The 19,463-nt window shown below is 41.2% G+C and overlaps 1 protein-coding gene across 2 annotated transcripts in view; it reads left to right on the top strand.

The window, feature by feature from the left end:
* The first annotated feature begins 2,369 nt into the window (after window positions 1-2,369).
* Window positions 2,370-19,463, top strand: part of NDNF (neuron derived neurotrophic factor) — a 35,864-nt gene continuing 18,770 nt past the window's right edge. Inside the window, exon 1 of one of the 2 annotated variants that reach the window (XM_081876911.1) lies at window positions 2,370-2,850. Coding sequence is in view for 1 of the 2 variants with exons in the window: in XM_081876910.1 (XP_081733036.1) it covers window positions 4,097-4,161 (65 nt within the window). In the remaining variant the exon portion in view is untranslated. Of the gene's footprint in view, window positions 2,851-4,081; window positions 4,162-19,463 lie in introns of those variants that run through there. The other variant, XM_081876910.1, reaches the window with a different exon arrangement.

The following is a 19,463-nucleotide window of genomic DNA, read 5'->3' on the forward strand; positions in this document are numbered from 1 at the left end:
TACATCAAACATTAAAAGCTTCCCTAAAAGCAAAAAAAGTAACTAAATTTTAAACTCCACCCCCCCACACACAATTTTTTAATTTTTTATTTACTAACTGGCTTTCATTACCTGCATGTAAACCAATAGGCATGGTATCAAGACATCAAGCAAAATCCATCTGGAAATTCTCCTGCACTTGCGTCTCACAAGGACCTGCATGCTTCACAATAGATTCTGCCTTAGTAAGTGTAATTCAGTGCTAAAGCTGGTGGCCAGTCCTGCAAGACTTGCAGCCTGATCCTTTACTTAGAAGGAAGTTCCATCGCTTTCAGGTATGTATGAATATTGAGGACTGTTGCTTTTGGGTGGTTGCCAGGTTGCCACATGGAGATTATGCACAACTGTAAATGAGGCAAGCACTTTTTTCGCTCTCATTCTCATTCTCATTCTACTTACTACCCCAGTAGCGCTGTTCACCCTTCCCTACTTCATGAAAAAAGCAAGGCTGCAGATATGCTAGAGATTATTCAAGAAACTCAAGAATAAGCCAAAAGGTGCAGTGGCCTGATAGGCATAGATGGTGATTAACATATCGATAAATATATACAGATATGTAATTTTAAAAACGTGTTTTACACTATATTTCTTTTTATGTTCTAATTCTTCTTTTTTAACTTTCAGAATCAGAGTGGCATTTTAATGCTTTGAATCATAAGATTTGGTCTATAAATTGTCATGGGGAGGAATGCTGAAAATTATTATTGTTGTTAATTATTAAATTTCCATCAGCCCTTCTTCCCAGGGCAGAAAACACCACAGTAGTACTGAAGCAGAAAACAATAAGATGGCATCACAATGCAGTTGCATCGAGAATTATACGATATGCTAATTTCCTAGCTACTTCTCCAAGTGGATTTCAAAATGTAGTAAAGCTAGGAACATATAATACCAGAGTGTGTACACTGTGTGGCGAGGGGAAAATAAGTGAAACTGTGAGAGTGGTTTCAGCACAATCCAGCCAGCACATCTGAAACTTAAATTTTAATGTACTGTCTTTTGGAAAACTGACCCCAGCACCAGATAGTTGAGGGTTGTTTTAAGAAGGGAGTGGCAATCTGTGTCTCTGGTAAACAAATCTGTAGGTTCTTGTATAGTTTCAAAATTGAGAAAAGTCTGTTTGACTGGAGTTTATGTGACAGTCTGAAGCCCCCCAAAAGTGTGAGCATCATGGAAAACAGAGCCTCTCTCAAACCACTTTCAATCACCTTGACACCATTGTCTGCCCCTATATTAACATGTTATTTTCACAAACCGTTGGGAAGAAAGCTGAGAGTTGTTACTCCTTAATATAAAATGCACATCTTAAATTATATTAACATGCTGCTTTTAGATCTTTATATGCACCCTAAGCATACAGGTATATTTGTTGTTTGGGGGTTTTTAATTGTCTTATGGGTAAATCGCTTTGAGACAGTTGTTTAGAAGGTAATTAACAACAACAAAAACCCTCATGCTGTGAAAGAAACTGAAGTCTGCTGTGAGGCAGAACCAGACTGAACTCTTATCTTTGTAGACACGTCCAGATATCGTATACGTGGCTAATTGGTTTGTGTGTATATGTCTATCTATAATGTATACGTCAGTCTTAGAACGTACCTGTCGTTCTCTTCTACATTCTGACATTAGCCACACTCCCACGTGGCCCAAAGCGCGGGAAGCAGCTCAAACAGACTTTTTATACTTTTTATACTTTTATACCCCATGATGCACACCAGGCTCCTCCCTGGAATCTCACCTTAAAAGGATCAGGTACCTTAACAGGGGATGAAGATACACTTAGGGAGCTGCTGCTGCTGCTGCCCTCAGCAGGGGGACAGAGACACTAATGGCCTGTTTCTCTCTAGGGCAGCTTTCAAGTTCTGCCCCCCGAGTTGTGTGGGGCCGGTTGTGGCTGTGTGTCTCTGCCGCACCTGCCTCAGCCTGTGTGACTTCGGCCACTCTCCAGGTCTGAGGGAACCGTCGTCCCTGAGAGAGTTTAAGCAGCAGACGAGGAGAATTACGAATCCCCCCCGCCGCTTGCGCCGCCTGCCCGCTTTCCCCCGGCTGAGGGCAAAGCCCGCCGAGGAGCGCGCGCGCGCGCGCGAGGGGTGGGCTGCCGCGTGCGCTCCCTCCGGGACAATCGGCTAGGCTTCGGGAAGGAGGGGAGGGGAGGCGGCCGCGCGATAGGCTTCTGCCTGGCGTTGCCCAGGCGCCTGGTTGGTGCTTGGTGGCCCCGCGCGCGCTGTGTGTGCGCGAGAGCGCGTGTGTGGCGGCGGCGGCGGCGGCGGCGGCAGGGCCAGGGAGGGAAAGTAGCGGGCGGGGTGTATGGGGGGAGCGGCTCTCCCAGGCTGCACTCAAGTGACATTCAGCGCGAACGACACACTCCTAACTCAGGCGGGCAGGCAGCGAGCGAGTCGCACACAGGCGCCATCCCCCTCAGCTCCTCGGCGCTGGGCTGTTCGCTCGTTTTTTAAACACTACACGAGAAAGACAACTGTGGGAGAAGCGAAGGGAGCCTCCAGCCAGGCAATTTCGCCCCTCGCCCCTCTTGACTTGGTCTCCTCTCCTCCTCCTGAAGAATGGGAAGGACCTGCCCGGGCTTTGCCTGCCGTTCCCGCTGAAAAACGGGAAAAGGGAACCGACGAAGGAACTCCAGCATCGCGACTTCGAGGGAAGTTTAAATCCCTCTCCTCACGCTCTTTCGCGGGCAACAAGGAGCCCCGGTCGCGCTCGGTTCTTCTCAGAGCCCGCCTCGCCACTTCGCCTCAGAAGCGCGCGCGAAGAACTTGGGGCAAAGTCGGCGCGGGCCAATCAAGGCTGGCCGTTCAGGTAAGCAGAAGCCGGGAGCGGAGAGGTTGGCGCGCGCGGCTGGAGGCTGCTTCGCACCACGGAAGGGCGGCCTGGGCTCTCGTCTCTCGCCGGGCTGAGGAGCTCAGTCAGGAGCAGCCTCAGCGGGAGCAGAGCAGGTTGGGGGGATGGCGGGCTGCGGACACTTGAGGGGGGGGGGGCACTCGGAGAGAGGAGAGCAGCGGGCAAGGGCAGCCGGTGCCGAACTCAGCTGGGCGCCGCCCGGGGCTCTTTCGCCGGGAGGCTGCGCGCGCAAGCCCAGCCTTACGATCCAGCGCCCTCTGCGAGAGATCCTGGGACAGGCTGGCTCTTGGAAAGCTGCCCCCCCCGCCCCGTCTTCACTTCCCTCTCCACCTGTTTGTGGAGCCAGACAGTCCAACTCCTTGGCTCTGAAATGCACCCCGGTCGAGTACAGTATTCGTACCAGAGAGAAAAGGCGCGCGGGAGGTGGGGGAGAGATGCTTGGAGCGCAGGAGCCTGGAATCTGTTTTGCTGTCTGATGTCAGATCAGTTAAAGCGGATTAGTTACCTCTCGGCACCTTTTAAATCCAGCTCTCCGATTTAACACACACACACACACACACACACACACACACACCAGCCAGCCAGCCAGCCAGCCCAGAGCCCCAATTTCAACGCAAGATCCGATGCAAGTTAGTAGCTGCTATGAAAGAGATCGAGAGAACTCCTCATGCCGGATTAATTAAAACGGTGATATTAAATGTTGGGACAGGACTACAGTAGATCGTTGGTTCACACACGCACGCGCGCCGAATCTGAGGTGCAGAATGGCTAAGGCAATCCCAGCCATTAAAATCTGGGGGTTTTGACCTTGATTTTTCTAAGTTCAGGTTGGCCAAATACTATTCTGCACCCCCGTCTCTCTCTCTCTCTCTCTCTCCCTCTCCCGTCATCTGATGAGGCAAATCTGCCTGCTGCCAGTCTGCTTCATCCCGTGTCTGATCTTCCCACTATCCTCTTTACTTTGGGAAGGGTTCTTCGTGCTGTTGGAGGGGAAAGAGAGGCATGAACCTGAGATCAAGCCAGCTTTCTTTTCTTTTCTTTTCTTTTTGCGCCGGGGTGAGGGCGGGGGAGTGGCGCAGCTTCACAAGGCTTGCCCACCAGGTTTCCTTTCGCCCCCGTCGCCCCTCCAAAGGGGCAGCGTCTGAGGGGCTGAGCAAAGCCCCCTGGCTGGCAGAACCACGTCAGGAGACGTTCCCCACCCGCGATGAGTTTCCAGGAGCGCTCCTGTTTGAAGTCTGTTCTCGCATGGCGTGACAGTTTGGTTCTTAGGTGGGTTCCCCTTCTCTTTTCCTCCCCTTCTGTCCAAAGTTATGGACCCTCTCATTACTCCAAAGAAGGAGCATTAGGTTATTCTACCTGCTGCCGCAGCACCCCTGAAGCCTCTCCTTGTGATCTTCTGGAAGACGGTAGTTGTGGGAGAGGCTGAGGGAGACCAGGAAAAGGAAGAAGGCTCGAAATAACCCAGAGGCTGCCTATTACTTAAAAATAGCTTCTTTTCTCCCTCTTTCAGCTTGTGATCCTGTAGTCTCTTCCAAAGTTTTCCTGCAGCATAACCACTTGCAGGATATGGGACTCTGGCATTTGTCTCCACCCACATCACCACCACAGTTTAACCAAAGCAAAACTCAAACAAGTTCTTTCAAGCTGAAGTTTAAACTGTTGTTTGCAGGGACTTAAACATCCTAATTGACTTCATTGATTTGGTTTCCTTTTCCAGTTTCAGTGACAATTGGTGGCTTCTGTTTCAGTGTATCTGAAGAAGTGTGCATGCACACGAAAGCTCATACTAATAACAAACTTAGTTGGTCTCCAAGGTGCTACTGGAAGGAATTTTTTTATTTTGTATTTTGTAGTGACAATTGGAGTTAGAGATGAGTTTAGAGGATCAGAAAGGGGAGGGAGTAATTGAACGATTTTCTTCTTTAAGAACTGCTCATGATCGGTGTTATATTATTCTTAGCAAGTTTCTTTTAAACTCTCCACAAGTCTCTAAAAATAGTAATATTTTTAACAAAATATTCTAAAGAAACAAATGTGTGTTTCCAGATGATTTTGTTTGTTTTTATTACTGCACCTTTTGGAAAATTCAGTGGATTAGTCTAGCAATGGGGTCTGGCAGTTCAGAGCAATTAAAGGAACAAAACAAGAAAGATGTTACTGGATGGAATGAATATGAAATATGTGTGGCTTGTATTACACATTTATTTCAACAGAGCTGAAACTGTGACTATAAAGTAACTCTTAATCACTTACAGATACAGCTTTTTACCATTCAAAGAGCATATAATTGAAGGGTATCCCTGCTCTAAAAAAAAAAAGCCCTCACCACAAGTTTATTTGTTCTGGACCCATTTAACACTCCTGTGGGAAAGTATTATGCCTTCCTCAAGCTGGTTAGCTTATTGTTATATATAAATGCAATATTTTTGCCAATGCCACAGAAAGAGAATGCTGCCTTTGAATCAACCACTGTGGGTCACCCTGGAACAAGGGAGCTGACTATTGAGTCAAGGGACCAGATGATTCTGTTCTTGGTATCTCCACTTCCCTGCGATGCCATTTTTAAAAAAAAAAAATTCCCCAAAAGTAAAGTATATAGTAGCATGTGGCAACTGCGAGTAAAATATATGTTTACAAATGAGACAGCCATTTGAAATGATCCTACAAAATCACAGCTCTTGTATGATTTGTTTACTGTGCTTTGTTGAGATGCTCAGTAAGAAGGAAGGCGGGACCAAAATGGCATAATTTCTGCTCAGTACAGAACTTGCTTGTTTATGAGTCAGTCCCCAGACAAAGGGGTTGTAATACTAATGGGATCAAGTCAGAGAATCTCCACCAGGGACCTGATTCACTAGTACATACATCCAGCTATGTGCCACAGATTTCAGATCTAATGAAACTAATCTCTCCTGAGTTGTTTCACATTTTCAGAAATTTAACTTGGTGGGGAACCTGCAATAAAAATTTGCAGCAGGCTGATAGTATGAGATTCTTTATCTGATATAGATTATTTTATGTATACATCATCTTCATATGTCTTGCTCAGTCCAGTGCATGTCTACTCAGAAGTAGATTGATGTTGTGCACAAGGGTGCTTCCTTCCCATGTAAGTCTGCATAGGTTTTAGGCTGCAATCCTGCGATCAATTCTGAATAAACATATATAGGATTGGGTTGCCAGTTTGATCTTTGCACTACATAAAATAACTTTTCAGTGATGTGCTTAGTCAAAATGATGGATGCTATAAAATATATAAAGTATATGGTAATTGCCTCCATGGACTCCTTGAGGAAGAAGGGTGGGAGATAAATTGAATAAATAAACAAACAACAATATAAATAATTCTTAGTCTGTTTATGACCGTATATGACACAACATTTTACATCCAAAGAATAGCTTTTGGAGTACATGGTGTAGAAACATTCCAAGCCTTGCTGAATATGTAGTACAACTTTCTCAAAGGTGTTCATGGGACCTGGATCTGGACATATCAGGGATCCTAGGTCCAGCTCCCAGAACCATTTTTGATTATTGCTTCCATCTCCTACACCTACACCCACTAATTTCCGAAGGAATCCTCCTGAACTTCACCTTGTGGTAGTGTATTGAACTCTACCATTTGTAGTTCCTACAGCCTTTTCATGTACTGAGAGAAACCTAATCTCTTCTCCCCTCCCCACTGCCCCCCCCCCGTGTGTAAAAATGACTAATAATTGATTTTACCAGGCTCTTATTGTATGAGGAGGCAGTATTTTGAACCAGTGTGTCCAGTGTAAGAGGAGTGCAATTTTCAGTATAGGGAAGAATAAAAAATTTCAAGTTACAGAAGAGTTGACAAGATTAACTCCTCTTCTCTTGTCTACTTAAGATAGATGTGAAATATACACGTTAAACAGAAAGCTGGATTATAGATTTGAAACTCACTAGGTTTTTCTGTGATTGCAAAGCAAGTAAGATTGTTAAAAGCTGGCACATGTTTTCTAGTCTTTTCTGCTTTGTGTTTTGATTTCAAAACCAACAGAAACTTAAAACGGGAAATACCATTTGCAGATTTTTGTTTCTGTATGTTCTGTTGTTTTTAAAATACTGAGGCGTACCAATTTTTCCTTAATTCTGACATTCTGATATTTCAAAAGATAATGGTTTCTCATACTGAACAAATTCCAAAATATATATGAGAAAATAGTTGGCGTCATCTATAGATATGTCAGCTTTCTGTGAAGAACATGATGGCTGTAGTGTTTTCATCACTGGTTTGGGGTAAAAAGTACACTTAGTAGAGCATACAACATAATAAGACATATTTTTCTAATTTGAGGGTTTAAATTTGTCACATGCATGTTAGGCAGATGTTAGTTTGTAGATGACAGGGTTTTTTTTAAAAAAACACACCCAAAAAACCCCCAGAGCTTTATGGCAGCACAGAAGTAGCATTTAATGACTTAGGTGCTATGTAACAGATGCTCCGAGTACACACAAGCAACATGATGTTGAATGAAGTGCCCCCTTTTGTATATCTTAAACCTCTCAGATATTCTATATATATAACACTATGTGTCTAGGCGATTCTGAACACACTCAGAGCTGCATTCTATCTTAATACTCCCAGCTAGTCAGATATGAGTCTGAGACACACAGTTCTTGAAGTTGGTGTTCTGTAAACTTGTTTCAGATGCACAGCTAATTATGTGTACATGCTTTAAAAACCTGACACAAGTCAGATGAATGCAGTAAGTAGCTATTACGATATAAATGAAACTCAAGACACAACAAACAAGTCGGATAAGCATTTCTGCCCTATAGGGTTTGATTGCCCTGGTGCATTATGCACCATATTACTTTCGATTTAATGAGGGTTTGATGTAAATCTGTCCCACAACATCTGTTGAAGGTATGGTGGCTAATCAGCATAACTCCTGGGCTATCAGCTGCAGCTCATTTTCTAGCATGCACAAGACCCAAGGTTCAGTCCTTGACTTCTGCAAATAGGGCTCTGAAGGACACCCGTCTGAAACTTTGGGGAGCTGATGCTAGTCAGTGTACAGTGGTACCTGTACCTTAATTCATTCTGGAGGTCTGTTCTTAACCTGAAACTGTTCTTAATCTGAGGTACCACTTTAGCAAATGGGGCCTGCCGCCACGCGATTTCTATTCTCATCCTGAAGCAGAGTTCTTAACCCGAGGTACTATTTCTGGGTTAGCGGAGTCTGTAACCTGAAGCATCTGTAACCTGAGGTACCACTGTAATGAGTACTGGACTAGATGGACCAATGGGCTGATTCAACATAAGGCAATATACTATATTAGAAAATGTCCCAGATTGAAGTTGAGTTAAATTATGCCACTTACATTTCCGGAAAAACAAAAACACAGGTTTTTAATCTAGGACATGGCCATTATGTCTGTTGCATGTCAGTACAGCTGACGATGACCTTTTGTGCAAACAAATTTTTCACATGGTCCCCAGAGGTGCTTTTTGCGTGCTTGTTCATTGGTCAGACATGCACTTGGCAAATTTAGGGTCTAGAATCTAATGGAGCTTTGAACACTATTTTAAACGCTATTGTGCTTGTGAAAAGGTACAACTTTCAATAGGAGCTGGTGAAATAACTCAAGAAGAATTACATACAAGTAAGCCCTGCTTGCCAGTTCGAAGGCGCAGAACTGCAACTCTGGTATGACCCAATGTGGGGGTGTAGATCAGAGCTCTCCAGCTTTTGGGCACCTGGGGACACAGGTGGAAATCTAGGCAACTGTTGTATGTACCACAGCATGCCAGTTTCACAGAAGAAAAACTGGGGATGCTCAGAACCATGCCTCCTCCAAAAATGCAAAAGCAAAAACACCTGCACACATCACACAAGAAATAAAACAGACAAAAAAAGAAGGCTACACCCTGAACCAAATCTCCTAAACCTAGTATTTGTAAAATAAAATAGAAATTGGTAGGGACAGGGAAACCTTATTTGAGTCTTAAGTATTATGTATGAGGTTGCTGCAGCGCTCATGAAGGTCACATTGAGGGCTCCAGGTCAAATGCATCCTAAAAGTTTATCACAGGCCTATTTGCCTGCCAAGCCAATTGCAAAACATTGTTTTTGTGGTGCATTGGTATAGTGCTTGTTTAGCCTCAACATGTTATTACTGGAGCATACAAACATAAGAGCAAACTGTTAGTACCCAAACCACTTGGAAACACATAATTTATCTCATGATAATAGTAGGAAAGGTTTTTATTGTTTTTAGAATCTGTATCTCTTCCTTTGTTTTTCTTATTGTATGCTGCTTTGATAATAATGACCAGACACAGTTAAACTGGAATGTGGGGATTTAAACTTATGTAAATTCTATTGATTAGGAACAGGATTGAAAGGGGGTTAAATTCTAGTGCTTTGTGTCAACTGCATTGTGAAATGGGTTGCTCATCATTTAGGGCAAGCATTTTCTTGGTTGCTTTTCTCCAGTTCTGAACATGCCCATTCTTGCCATAATACACGGATAAGTTTAGCGTGCGATTACAACGGCTCCAAAAATGTTGCCATAATGATAATATTGCTGATTAGTATGTCCATGTATACTCTTGGTATGTACATTATGTTTATCCATATGACTGTGTGTCTGGAGACACTTGAGCATTGTTCCATGGAGAAAACTGACTAGAAAAGTGCAATTTTGAATGTAAGCACTATATACGGTAGTGTATCTCAGGATTTGGTGTTGGCAACTTGACATTGCTAATTAATTTTAGAACCTAATTTTTGTTGTTGTTGGCACTACCATTGAAAAGTTAATATTTAATTTGGAAAATGAGGTTGTTAAAAATTTAAATTAAAAGTAATTCCAAATAATGTTGAGTTAACAGAGGTTTTTTAGGCTGGTGGTTGGAAACAGAAATTCATTAATTTAAAGGGGCAAGTTTACATGTAAGTTTGGATTTATTTGTTAGGCAACTTTGGAGGCACCCTGGAAACCTTCCGTAGGCTGATGAATATCTCTGAATCAAATATAGTTTTAGATATTGTTGTTGTTACTGTTGGCATCCGTCTGTCTAGGGAGACAATAGAAGAGTACGCTTTCAATCTTGTATTTAAAAATAAAATTGGACAAGCTGCCACATTCTTACGGTTACAAGTTATATTAAACATGATATCCGCAAAACATGTTTGGATCCTGGACACAGAAGCTTCCTGAATGTGAAAGGTGTCAAAGCATTTACCCTTGACTTCTGAAAGCTCTATTCTCTCCCCCCTACATTTTTTTTAATGTGTCAAATATGTTATGGAAAATAGTGAATAAACACATCATCAGAAATCTTATTTTGTAAAAGGATACACTTCATGATGATATAAAAGACAAACTTTTAGGCTTCGCTTGTCAGTTTAAGAAACTGTTAGAAAAAGAAGCCAAAAAATGAATTTTAGATGAAGGAATGCTAGGGCTATGTTTCACTCCTGCGGTGCCTTCATGCAATGAAGCGACAGCTTTAACCACAGAACATCTGGGCCCTAGCTTCTGTTACAGTAGAGCTTTTTAAGGGGAAAGCATGCCTTGTTTGCCTGTGCATTCATTTTGAGCCATTAAGCTTTTGCACTAGTTTTTAAAGATTCAAAAAGTTTCTGCCACCCTTTTCAAGGGGCTATTTTCAGCATTCTCCTTGAATTTTGCCACTTTGGTGGATGCTGAATTTAATTTGGTTACTAAGCAGGTATTTATCATGCCGTTCCTCAGCTTTTTTTTTTTTTAAAGGGTGAATTTACTAATTGATATATTCATTAACAAATTTATATTTAGCAGTTCACACTCTTTTTGCAACTTTTATGTGTGTGGTTTTAAAACTAAAGGTAATAGAAACAGTATGCTCTAACTTATCTCATGAACAGAAAACTATTATGGAGCTACTTTTTGAAAAACATGTGTTTATATTTGTTTTTATGTCATTGCTGATGGGATTGGTTACTGATACATATAGAAGTAGAAATAATTCATACTTTCATATATTATCTGTTGAACATATAAGTTCAAGCCTGCTCTTGAGGAGTATTATTTTTATTACTTGGTTTTTTTAAAATGCTAAAAGTTTAGGTGGACTTTGCAATGTAACCTGTCATGTATTACACTTAACACTTACCTGCCTTGTACACTGTCATGGGTCACTGATGTCAAAGATTTCATAAAGCTCTGCATTTAAGTAGCCTACCATCCTAATGCCACTTACCTGGCAGTAAGTTCCAATGAATTCAATAGGACTTACTTCTGAGTGGACATGGTTAGGATTCTGACTGTTAATCATGAAGCAAACACATTGAAATCAATGGAACTTAAGTTAGCCATGATTAACAAATCCCATTGATTTTAAAAGGCCTAGCCTGTATCATCTTATTACCAAGAGTGGAATAAATGAGGAAAAGCAATTCAGGGTGAAATCCAAGATACAATCCTGATTCAGATTGGGGTCCCACACCAGTTTTTATATTCAAAATGCATTCTGCTGCTCTGCTATTTTTTCTCATAGATGCTGTTTGCAGTAAACAGTGTGTCTGATGGCAAAAACCAGCCAGGAAGGAGACATCAGGTACACATTCCAGGTCAGAAACACATTCCAGAGCCCAATGTCTGCTTTCCCACCAAAATAAAGGCAGCCAGATTAAGCATGCTTGCTTAAACATGTGACTAATGTTATGTGTACTTTGGCCTTCATGCACCTAGAAGGAAGAATAGTTAGGTCTGATTACTTTCACTCTTAATGAAACTGGGAGGCAAAACATCTCATAGAGTATTTGAGATAAGCAAAAATGATTTTTGACAATATATATTAGGGTCCTCTTCTATCCATAATACTTGCATCAAAAGAGCCGTGTGGACATGAAAGCAAGCTCAATGCATAAGCAAAATTTGCAGGGGGCACCATGCACTGTGGGAGATAACTATCTACTAAGACACTCCAGTAAATCCCAGAAGGTAGTGGGACCACCTGAACTCCCAAAGAATTCTACAGAGGACTAATGAATAAGTGAAGTCCTTGTTTTAATGGCACGTGTAGTTTGGCTATGGGAGTACAGCTGTATGCACACAGTGTGGAAGAAAGCCCCACTGAACTCAGTGGGAGTTTTTTTCTGAATATAATGTGCATAGGACCAGAATAAATGTGAGTTAAGGATTGCAGCCATAAGAGAAAAATATGCCTGCCACATTATCTGGAGGACATTTACTGGAGCAGCGATTGATAGTGTAGACATAAGCTTCACGTTTGTCTTGAAGTAAAAGAGATGCTTTCACCTTTTGCCAATAGATTTTAATGACTAGGAAGAGGTTCCTTGCTTTCAGCATTTTTTTGAGATGAGAATGTTTTGTATGCACAGATAGAGCTATTTAATGAGTTTTAAACTCCTAGTTTCTGGTAGTAGGCAGAAATCAAAGTAAGCTAAAGGATACTAGAAAGTAGCACGGAACAAGAGGAGATGATGTATTATTTTAGAAAACTGCAGTGGGGTATCTCACTGCAGGGAGAAGTATTTGCTCTTGAAATTGATGAACTGCCCAGGGGAGGAAATCAAAACCAAAGAATGGGGATGCCTTGCTTTCAGAGGAATTCAAATATTGCATCCTTACAGAAGGCAACAAAGAATAAAAGCTAATATTCATTGCATAAATGATTTTAAAAAATTAAACTAAAAAATATTATCTGAGAAAAAAGGCAGGATATAAATATATATAATAATAATACTCTAGAAGATTAACATTGTATAAGAACAGGCTTATGTACAACTATTCTATACTGAACATGACAGCTTTGAATGTGTTTTTCAGTTTTACGTTGCCATTTTGCACTGTAACATCTTGTGTCCTACAAACCAATAAATTTGCCCTGCGCTTGGAGTAAATGGTTTGCCTCAATTTAATTCAACTAATGAAATGGCATGTACAATAATACAGTGATTAAAAAGTGTGGCAAAATAAATGTCATGTACTCAGGTACTCAAACATTAGTACCCAAACATTAGCAGTGAGTAATACTTCTATGGTTTGTTGAAGCTGCTGGCTTGCCAATGAAGAGGCAGTCTCTCCCTGAGTTTAAGCTGAATTCCAGGAGCAATTTATTGTGATTCGAGGACCCGATCCCCGCTCGGGGAATAAAGACACGTGGACACAGAATGTAGGGTTAATGGGTAAGGTAAAGGCCACAACTTTATTGATTACAGCATGTGAGAAGGTATTGGCTTAGGCATTGGACCACGGAACATTAGACTCCACCCACTCGTAGAGGGGTGAGTCTGAGAAGGGGTTAAGCACCAGTAGGGGAAGCCTGTTGATGCTAATCCAACTATAGGCTCTCTTCCTGATGTCACCGAGGATCGTGCCATGGCCCCCCGCCACACGGGCATCGGACAGGATCCACGACCGCCGGATTCCTTTAGCGGAACACCCAAAATTGTCGGGGAAGGCGATGGCCACACCTTGCCACCTGAAACACCAACAACACATTCCAATGCCTAACCGCCAAATACCACGAAAGTTGTGACGGTTGCTACGAGGTAGGTGAAAAAAACCAAGAGGCTGGGCCAATTTAGCCAATTGGAAAAAACTCCTACCAGGCCCCCTGGTTAAACAGGGCGACCAACCAGAGGTCCATAGCAAAGTCTCAGGAACAGCTAATCTAAAGGGAGTTGAGGGTGGGTGACTCGAAGAAAATGTGTGTGCAATGGTGGGGATGGCTGGCGCGGCTGCGTTTGAGCAGCAAGCCACTCCCCCGTCGAGCTTCCCTATTGGGTGCCCAACTGGGGAGGGGCGTGGCGCCAGCCCTGGAGTTGAAGCAGGGGGCAGAGCGCCCCCTGCATAATACGGGAATCATCTCCCGATCACAACCCCTCCCCTCCTGGGAGGAGGAAAGGCTTTATTAATCCTTAATGATTTATCCCTCATTAATGAGGTCACAGCAATCCTTGCTATCCATTGATGAGTTTCCTAAGAATCTAGATACTTCTACTTCACCTCAATTTTTCTAAAAGGTGGTGATAGATAGCTTTTTTACTCTGTAAGGTAGAGTTTTTTCAACTCTCACAGAAGTTTTTTCAACTTCTTACACAAATGCCGGCTTGTACCACAAACTACAGGTGCATAAAGTATGCAATTGTGCAAGGAAGGACAGTGCCCTAATGCACCATAATGAGTAAGTGCAGATGAGTTTATTACTAAGGATTATTACCAGTGCTTTTTTAATAGAAAAAATGGTGCCAGTACTTACCATGAAATTGTTACAGCAAGTGAGCAACTGGGGTAAAAAAGCCATTATGATGGCAAAGTAGGGTACAGATTGGGACAGTTGTGTTTGGTAATCAACAGCAAGCGCTTGGTTTGTGTTGAAGAAAAATAAAAGGGGCTTTTTGGAGTACAGTAGGTTTGCTAGGTTTGTGGGGGAATAAACATGGTCTTCTGCTGGTTTGCAGAACTCAGTTGCTAGAAAAATGTGCCCACAACCACAAGCTATTACATGAAAATGGATCCTGGATGGTGACCATGGCTGGGCACCTACCATATGGTGTGACTCGTTAATCTCTCTCCCTCCTGCCCCAGTTCGGAGGCAGTGTGCTTTCTTTCTCTGTGGAGCACACAGCCGCTGATGGTATGTTTCTAAATACCTAGGTTGCCCTCCTTCCCCTGGGAATCAGATTTTTTTGTGTTTGGATACACTATGGCTAACTAAGAATTGTTAACGGAGCTTACACACTCATCCTTGATTATCTGTGTCCCACAGGGGACTCAGAATAAATTCAGCTAATTGATGATAATTGCTAGTTAAAGGGCATCGTGGTAACCTCTGTTTATCCTAATTGAATTAGTACCGTACTATATTGTGAATAAAATCTAATGATAGGGCCTTAATACACAAGATGTAGTGATAAGTAGTAGAGATAAGTGAAACATAAATGAACAAAAATAGTGTTTTTGGTCTACATTATCCCAAGTTCTGCTGTTCCTAACAAATATGAATATGATGATGATGAAGAAGAAGAAGAAGAAGAAGAAGAAGAAGAAGAAGAAGAAGAAGAAGAAGAGCTGTTATTAGATAGATTAGGCTTCCTGAACAGTGAACAGTGGCACTGTGATAGCTGTTAGTTTGTGATAATAATGAGGTTGTTTTGGTTAAACTAACTGTGCTATTGATAAGATTAATATGGATAAGAAATGCCTGTAGTTAATTTGACTGTTTGGCCTTGTGTATTTTTTATGCAAAAAAGCTTTTAGACAGCTAACCAGATGAGGAGGTAGCTATGTAGGAATAGCCTTCTTTATCACGTTTACTGTGTTATAATTTATCCTGAGTCTTTGTGATAGAGTTGGATACAATTTCTAGGTTACTCTTGTTTGCTCCTGGCAGACACATAGTATAAGACTTACAAACATGCAAGCAGGTTCTGTTCCATTTGCACTGCTAAGCTGCCCCTGTCATACATCATAGGTGAATGTTCCTCATGCTGTGTAAACTAACAATGTTTGAAACAGGGAGTATGGCTGCCACTTTTGTGTCATATAATAAAAGAACAGGCATGGTGTTCTAAACCATCTGGAATTTTTAAATAGTAGAACACTGAGAACAGTTTAGGAACATTTTTTTTATCGGATCATCATCATCATCATTATAATGATGATATTCATAGTAGCCCCAATTTCTCAGCGGCTTTATCTTAGCCTAGCTGTTCTCAGGTATGTACATTTAGCATTCTTCTTCTTGATTTACATTTGCATTTGATTTAAAGAAACAATTATTGCATTCCTATACATTTTGGAAAACAATAAGAATAAATAATAATAATGAACAACAATAATAAATAAATAAATAAATAAATAAATAAATAACTGCAGTACTATTAATTAAGCCAAAAATTGAATACTCAATACAACCTTTTTCCTCTTTCCACAAACTCCAATTGTCAGGGTCTGCACCTTAATTGAACAGAATGGTTTAGATCCAGACTTAGTAATGCTTAGAATAGGGCCAATGAAATCAGTGGGACTTTAGTTAGTCATGCTACAAGTAAACCCCTTGAAATTAACTAAAGCTGCAATTCTAAATCCACCAAGCTGGGAGTAAGCCCCACTGAATTAAATAGGGCATAGTTAGTATTGCACTATAAGCCTGGATCCACTTTAATAGTTGAGAATAACAGGGTTTCAGGTCACTATAGACTAGAATAGAGGCTTAAGTTATGAAATCATTTTGCAAAATGTCCATGCTGTTATGAATATGAAAGTGCTTTGTTGTTTCCTATTTAATTCAGATACACTAATCTGTTTGCAGCCAGACTGTCTAAATTGACTTGTTGAAATCTAGAAACCTGATGCAAATTAAACTGTTTACAGACTTGAGGTGGTGATAATGCTGTGTTTTCTTCCATTGGCTGAAACATCCTGTGGGTAGCGTTCTGAATATCCAACCAATGAGGAGGCTGCAGGAAGTGGGACAATCAGCAAAAATTAACCTCCTCCACCCCTGTCCTTGGGATCATCCACTAGCCTTCCATGAACAGAAGAAACCCATCTCTTTATGAAAGGCACATTTACAATCCAAGTCCCTGTGTTTGGACATGTGTCCACAAATATTAGTCTTTCTCCCACACTAGTTGCTGTTTTAAATACATGGTGGTGGAATACTTACGATGCTTAGGAATTGCCAGCAGGTGGAGATGTAAGTGGTGTGTGAATAGCTGCATCTTGGAGCAGTCAAAGTATCTTAGCCTAGCCTACCTCACAAGGTTGTTGTTAGGTTAAATTGGGAGGAAGAAAACCATGAGCTCCTTGGATGAAATGTAATGATGAAAGTGATTACAGTGGTGATAGGATTGTAAAAACCAAGAGATCTTCCTTGGAAATCAGAGCCCCTTTTTCATTCAGCTTTGCATAAGGAGGCAGAAACCTCTCTAGTTTTGTGGAATTAGATTGCATTTTGTTGTGACAAACCATCAGGCTGTAAAGAGCAACCATGAGTGGCTCTCCAAAGAAGGATAACCCTAAAACATGGTAGGAGCCATTTTAAGCCGTGTAAGTTTTTACTCATTTGATCAGAAGGGGGGGGGGATCCATGGTTGTAGAAAATCTGCTACATTCTACTAATTGTGCACAGGCACAATTTAGATTTATTCCCCTGGACTGTTTTAATTGAAATAAGATTTGGATTTGGATTTGCATCCTAGTGTGATTGGGCTTCAGCCTGGTAAGCAACAGGGATGTGTTTCTCCTTTACCCAGCACTCGTCCCCTCATAAGCAGGTGCTGAAAGGGGTGGGTTCATTTTTGCGGGGCATTAAAAGTTTGTGAAATGCATTCCACCTTTGTTTTGGCACAGAACATAAAATGAAACCATGCTGCTCTTTGTGTAAACAATGCAGCCAATTTACTTAATCCACATTCATCTATTCAATTTACAAATCTCATAACACAGTAATAAGATCTCATAATAAATTTATGTACCACTTGAGGCAAAGCCTCTGAACTACGTTAAAACAACAATAAAAGTTTCCTCTTAATTAATTATAGCATGGCTTCTTGGCACACATTTGTGTAACATAAATACAGATAATCAAGACAAATTTGACAGAATTTACATGGGAATAAATGAGTTAAGCAATATATCTATAGCTGTCCATGCATGAGCAAAATGGACTTCCACTCACTTAATGGAATTTCACATTCCTGTCTTTCTCCTGTAGCCCTCCATGCAGCCTCAAAATCTGCTCTGCGGATTGAAGGCTCCCCCCAGACCATATTTTGGGGTTGCATGGGAGGGGGCTGCAATGGGGAGAGAGGAACATGAAATCCCTTTCCATAAGTGGAAGTCCATTCTTTTCACAGATGGACAGCATTAGATACACTCCTTAACCCACTTAGAATTGTATAAACTCCACTAAAATGTTAGATTCAACCCATAGTCTGTGTTGAAATGTCATTTATTACAGGGAATTCTGACAAATGGTTAGGTCAGTGGAAAATTCTATTTTTGTTTTTAATAGTCTTTAATGAAACTTCTGTGTCAACTACTTCCTCTTTGGTCAGAATAGTATTTAATTTAATTTAACTTTCAAATTCTTCCATGAGAAAAAAGTACCTTGTAGCTCTGAAGACAAACTGAACCAATAATAAATTCATGCATTCTACTTTAAGTAAAAAGCAAATTCTCTGAGGTCAGCGATTACACCATATCTTAATTGAGCCCCATGTCTCCTCATATTCCTTTCTAATTACATTTCTAAAGTAAATCCGAAAAATCATTTGACTAAAGATAATTCCTACTTGGCAAGGTATCAGTTATATAATATAGTGCATGATATTTAAAAACCTGAAAACATGCCATTGACATGCTTAAGGCCTCTGGATAAAATCATGGAAAGTAATAGTAATAAATATGTGTCCTCTTTATCATCTTGTTGGTGCAATGCCTTGGGTAATAGTGCTTTCTGTTTATGAGTAATGTTCATATAAGAATGGTTGAGAAACCTTTGCTAAGCCTCGTGATGCTTCTCAGAAGCAGATAATTGGGCCCCCAACACAACTCAGTCTATCTTCCACCTTTGAAAAACAGAATTCCCTTGACGTACATTCCAACCCCCACTTAATCTGGAAATAATAATGAAGAACAGGAAAGCAACTCAAGAAGGCTTCCCACCTCCTAGTCTCTACATATGTCCTCCAAATCCCCCAACAGCTCCAGAAGCATGAAGATCCTGAACTTTGAACTAATTACCCCCCTCCCTGCCAAAACATTGTTTTCTTTTAGTACTTCTTTCTTAAAGTCATCGTTAAAAAGTTTGGGGGATTTGAAGGTTTCCAGATTGTTGTCATGGTCACTCATCTGTGGTACGCTGACCTATGGGCCTGTTTATATGCCCTCTTTTTTTTCTTTTCACGAGTAGCTAGCTAAAGGACTAACCTTTCCCCTACCATGGACAAATAAACAGAGAACAAGCAGCTAAGCAAGTATAAAGCCTTTGATCATTTGATTTTGATAGCTCTTAATCACACCGTTTTATGCATAGCCAAGACACATTATTTTTGAAAAAACAAAAACCATTGCAAAAATGATTTCTTGGTCAAGATAAGACTGTTTTCCGTACATGATTAGAAGAAATGTTTAGAAACCATAACATCTCAGAGAGTTAATAGCTAGGTTAGTTCTAGAGAATGAAAGATGGAGGTGAAGTGAAATTATACCCTGGTTAGTTCAAAACAAGTTTAGACTGGCTCAAACTGGAGCACCAAAGAAGGGCCCTCAGATTAGATCAAAAAGCACAATAACATGGTTGCCACTTACAGCTTCCTGTCCAGAATTCCAGCTTGCTTCTAAACTTTTAAAACCTTCCATTTGATCAAATGCACATAATAATAATTGTGTACTTAGCCTTGGAAAAATCTTTTGAGAAAGCCCCTCAGTAAAGCTTAGCAGTTTGTTTAATGGATTAGACAGGTGGTTTTATGGATTAAGGAACAGGAAGCCATTTTCCCAACTGAGGGGTGTAAAAATTGAGTCCTCCAAGGACCAGTATTTCTCAACTAAATGTTCTAGAGTTAGGGGTGAGT

This window comes from Podarcis erhardii (assembly GCF_964252035.2).
Source record: "Podarcis erhardii genome assembly, chromosome: 9".
In the NCBI taxonomy this organism is placed as follows: Eukaryota; Metazoa; Chordata; class Lepidosauria; order Squamata; family Lacertidae; genus Podarcis; species Podarcis erhardii.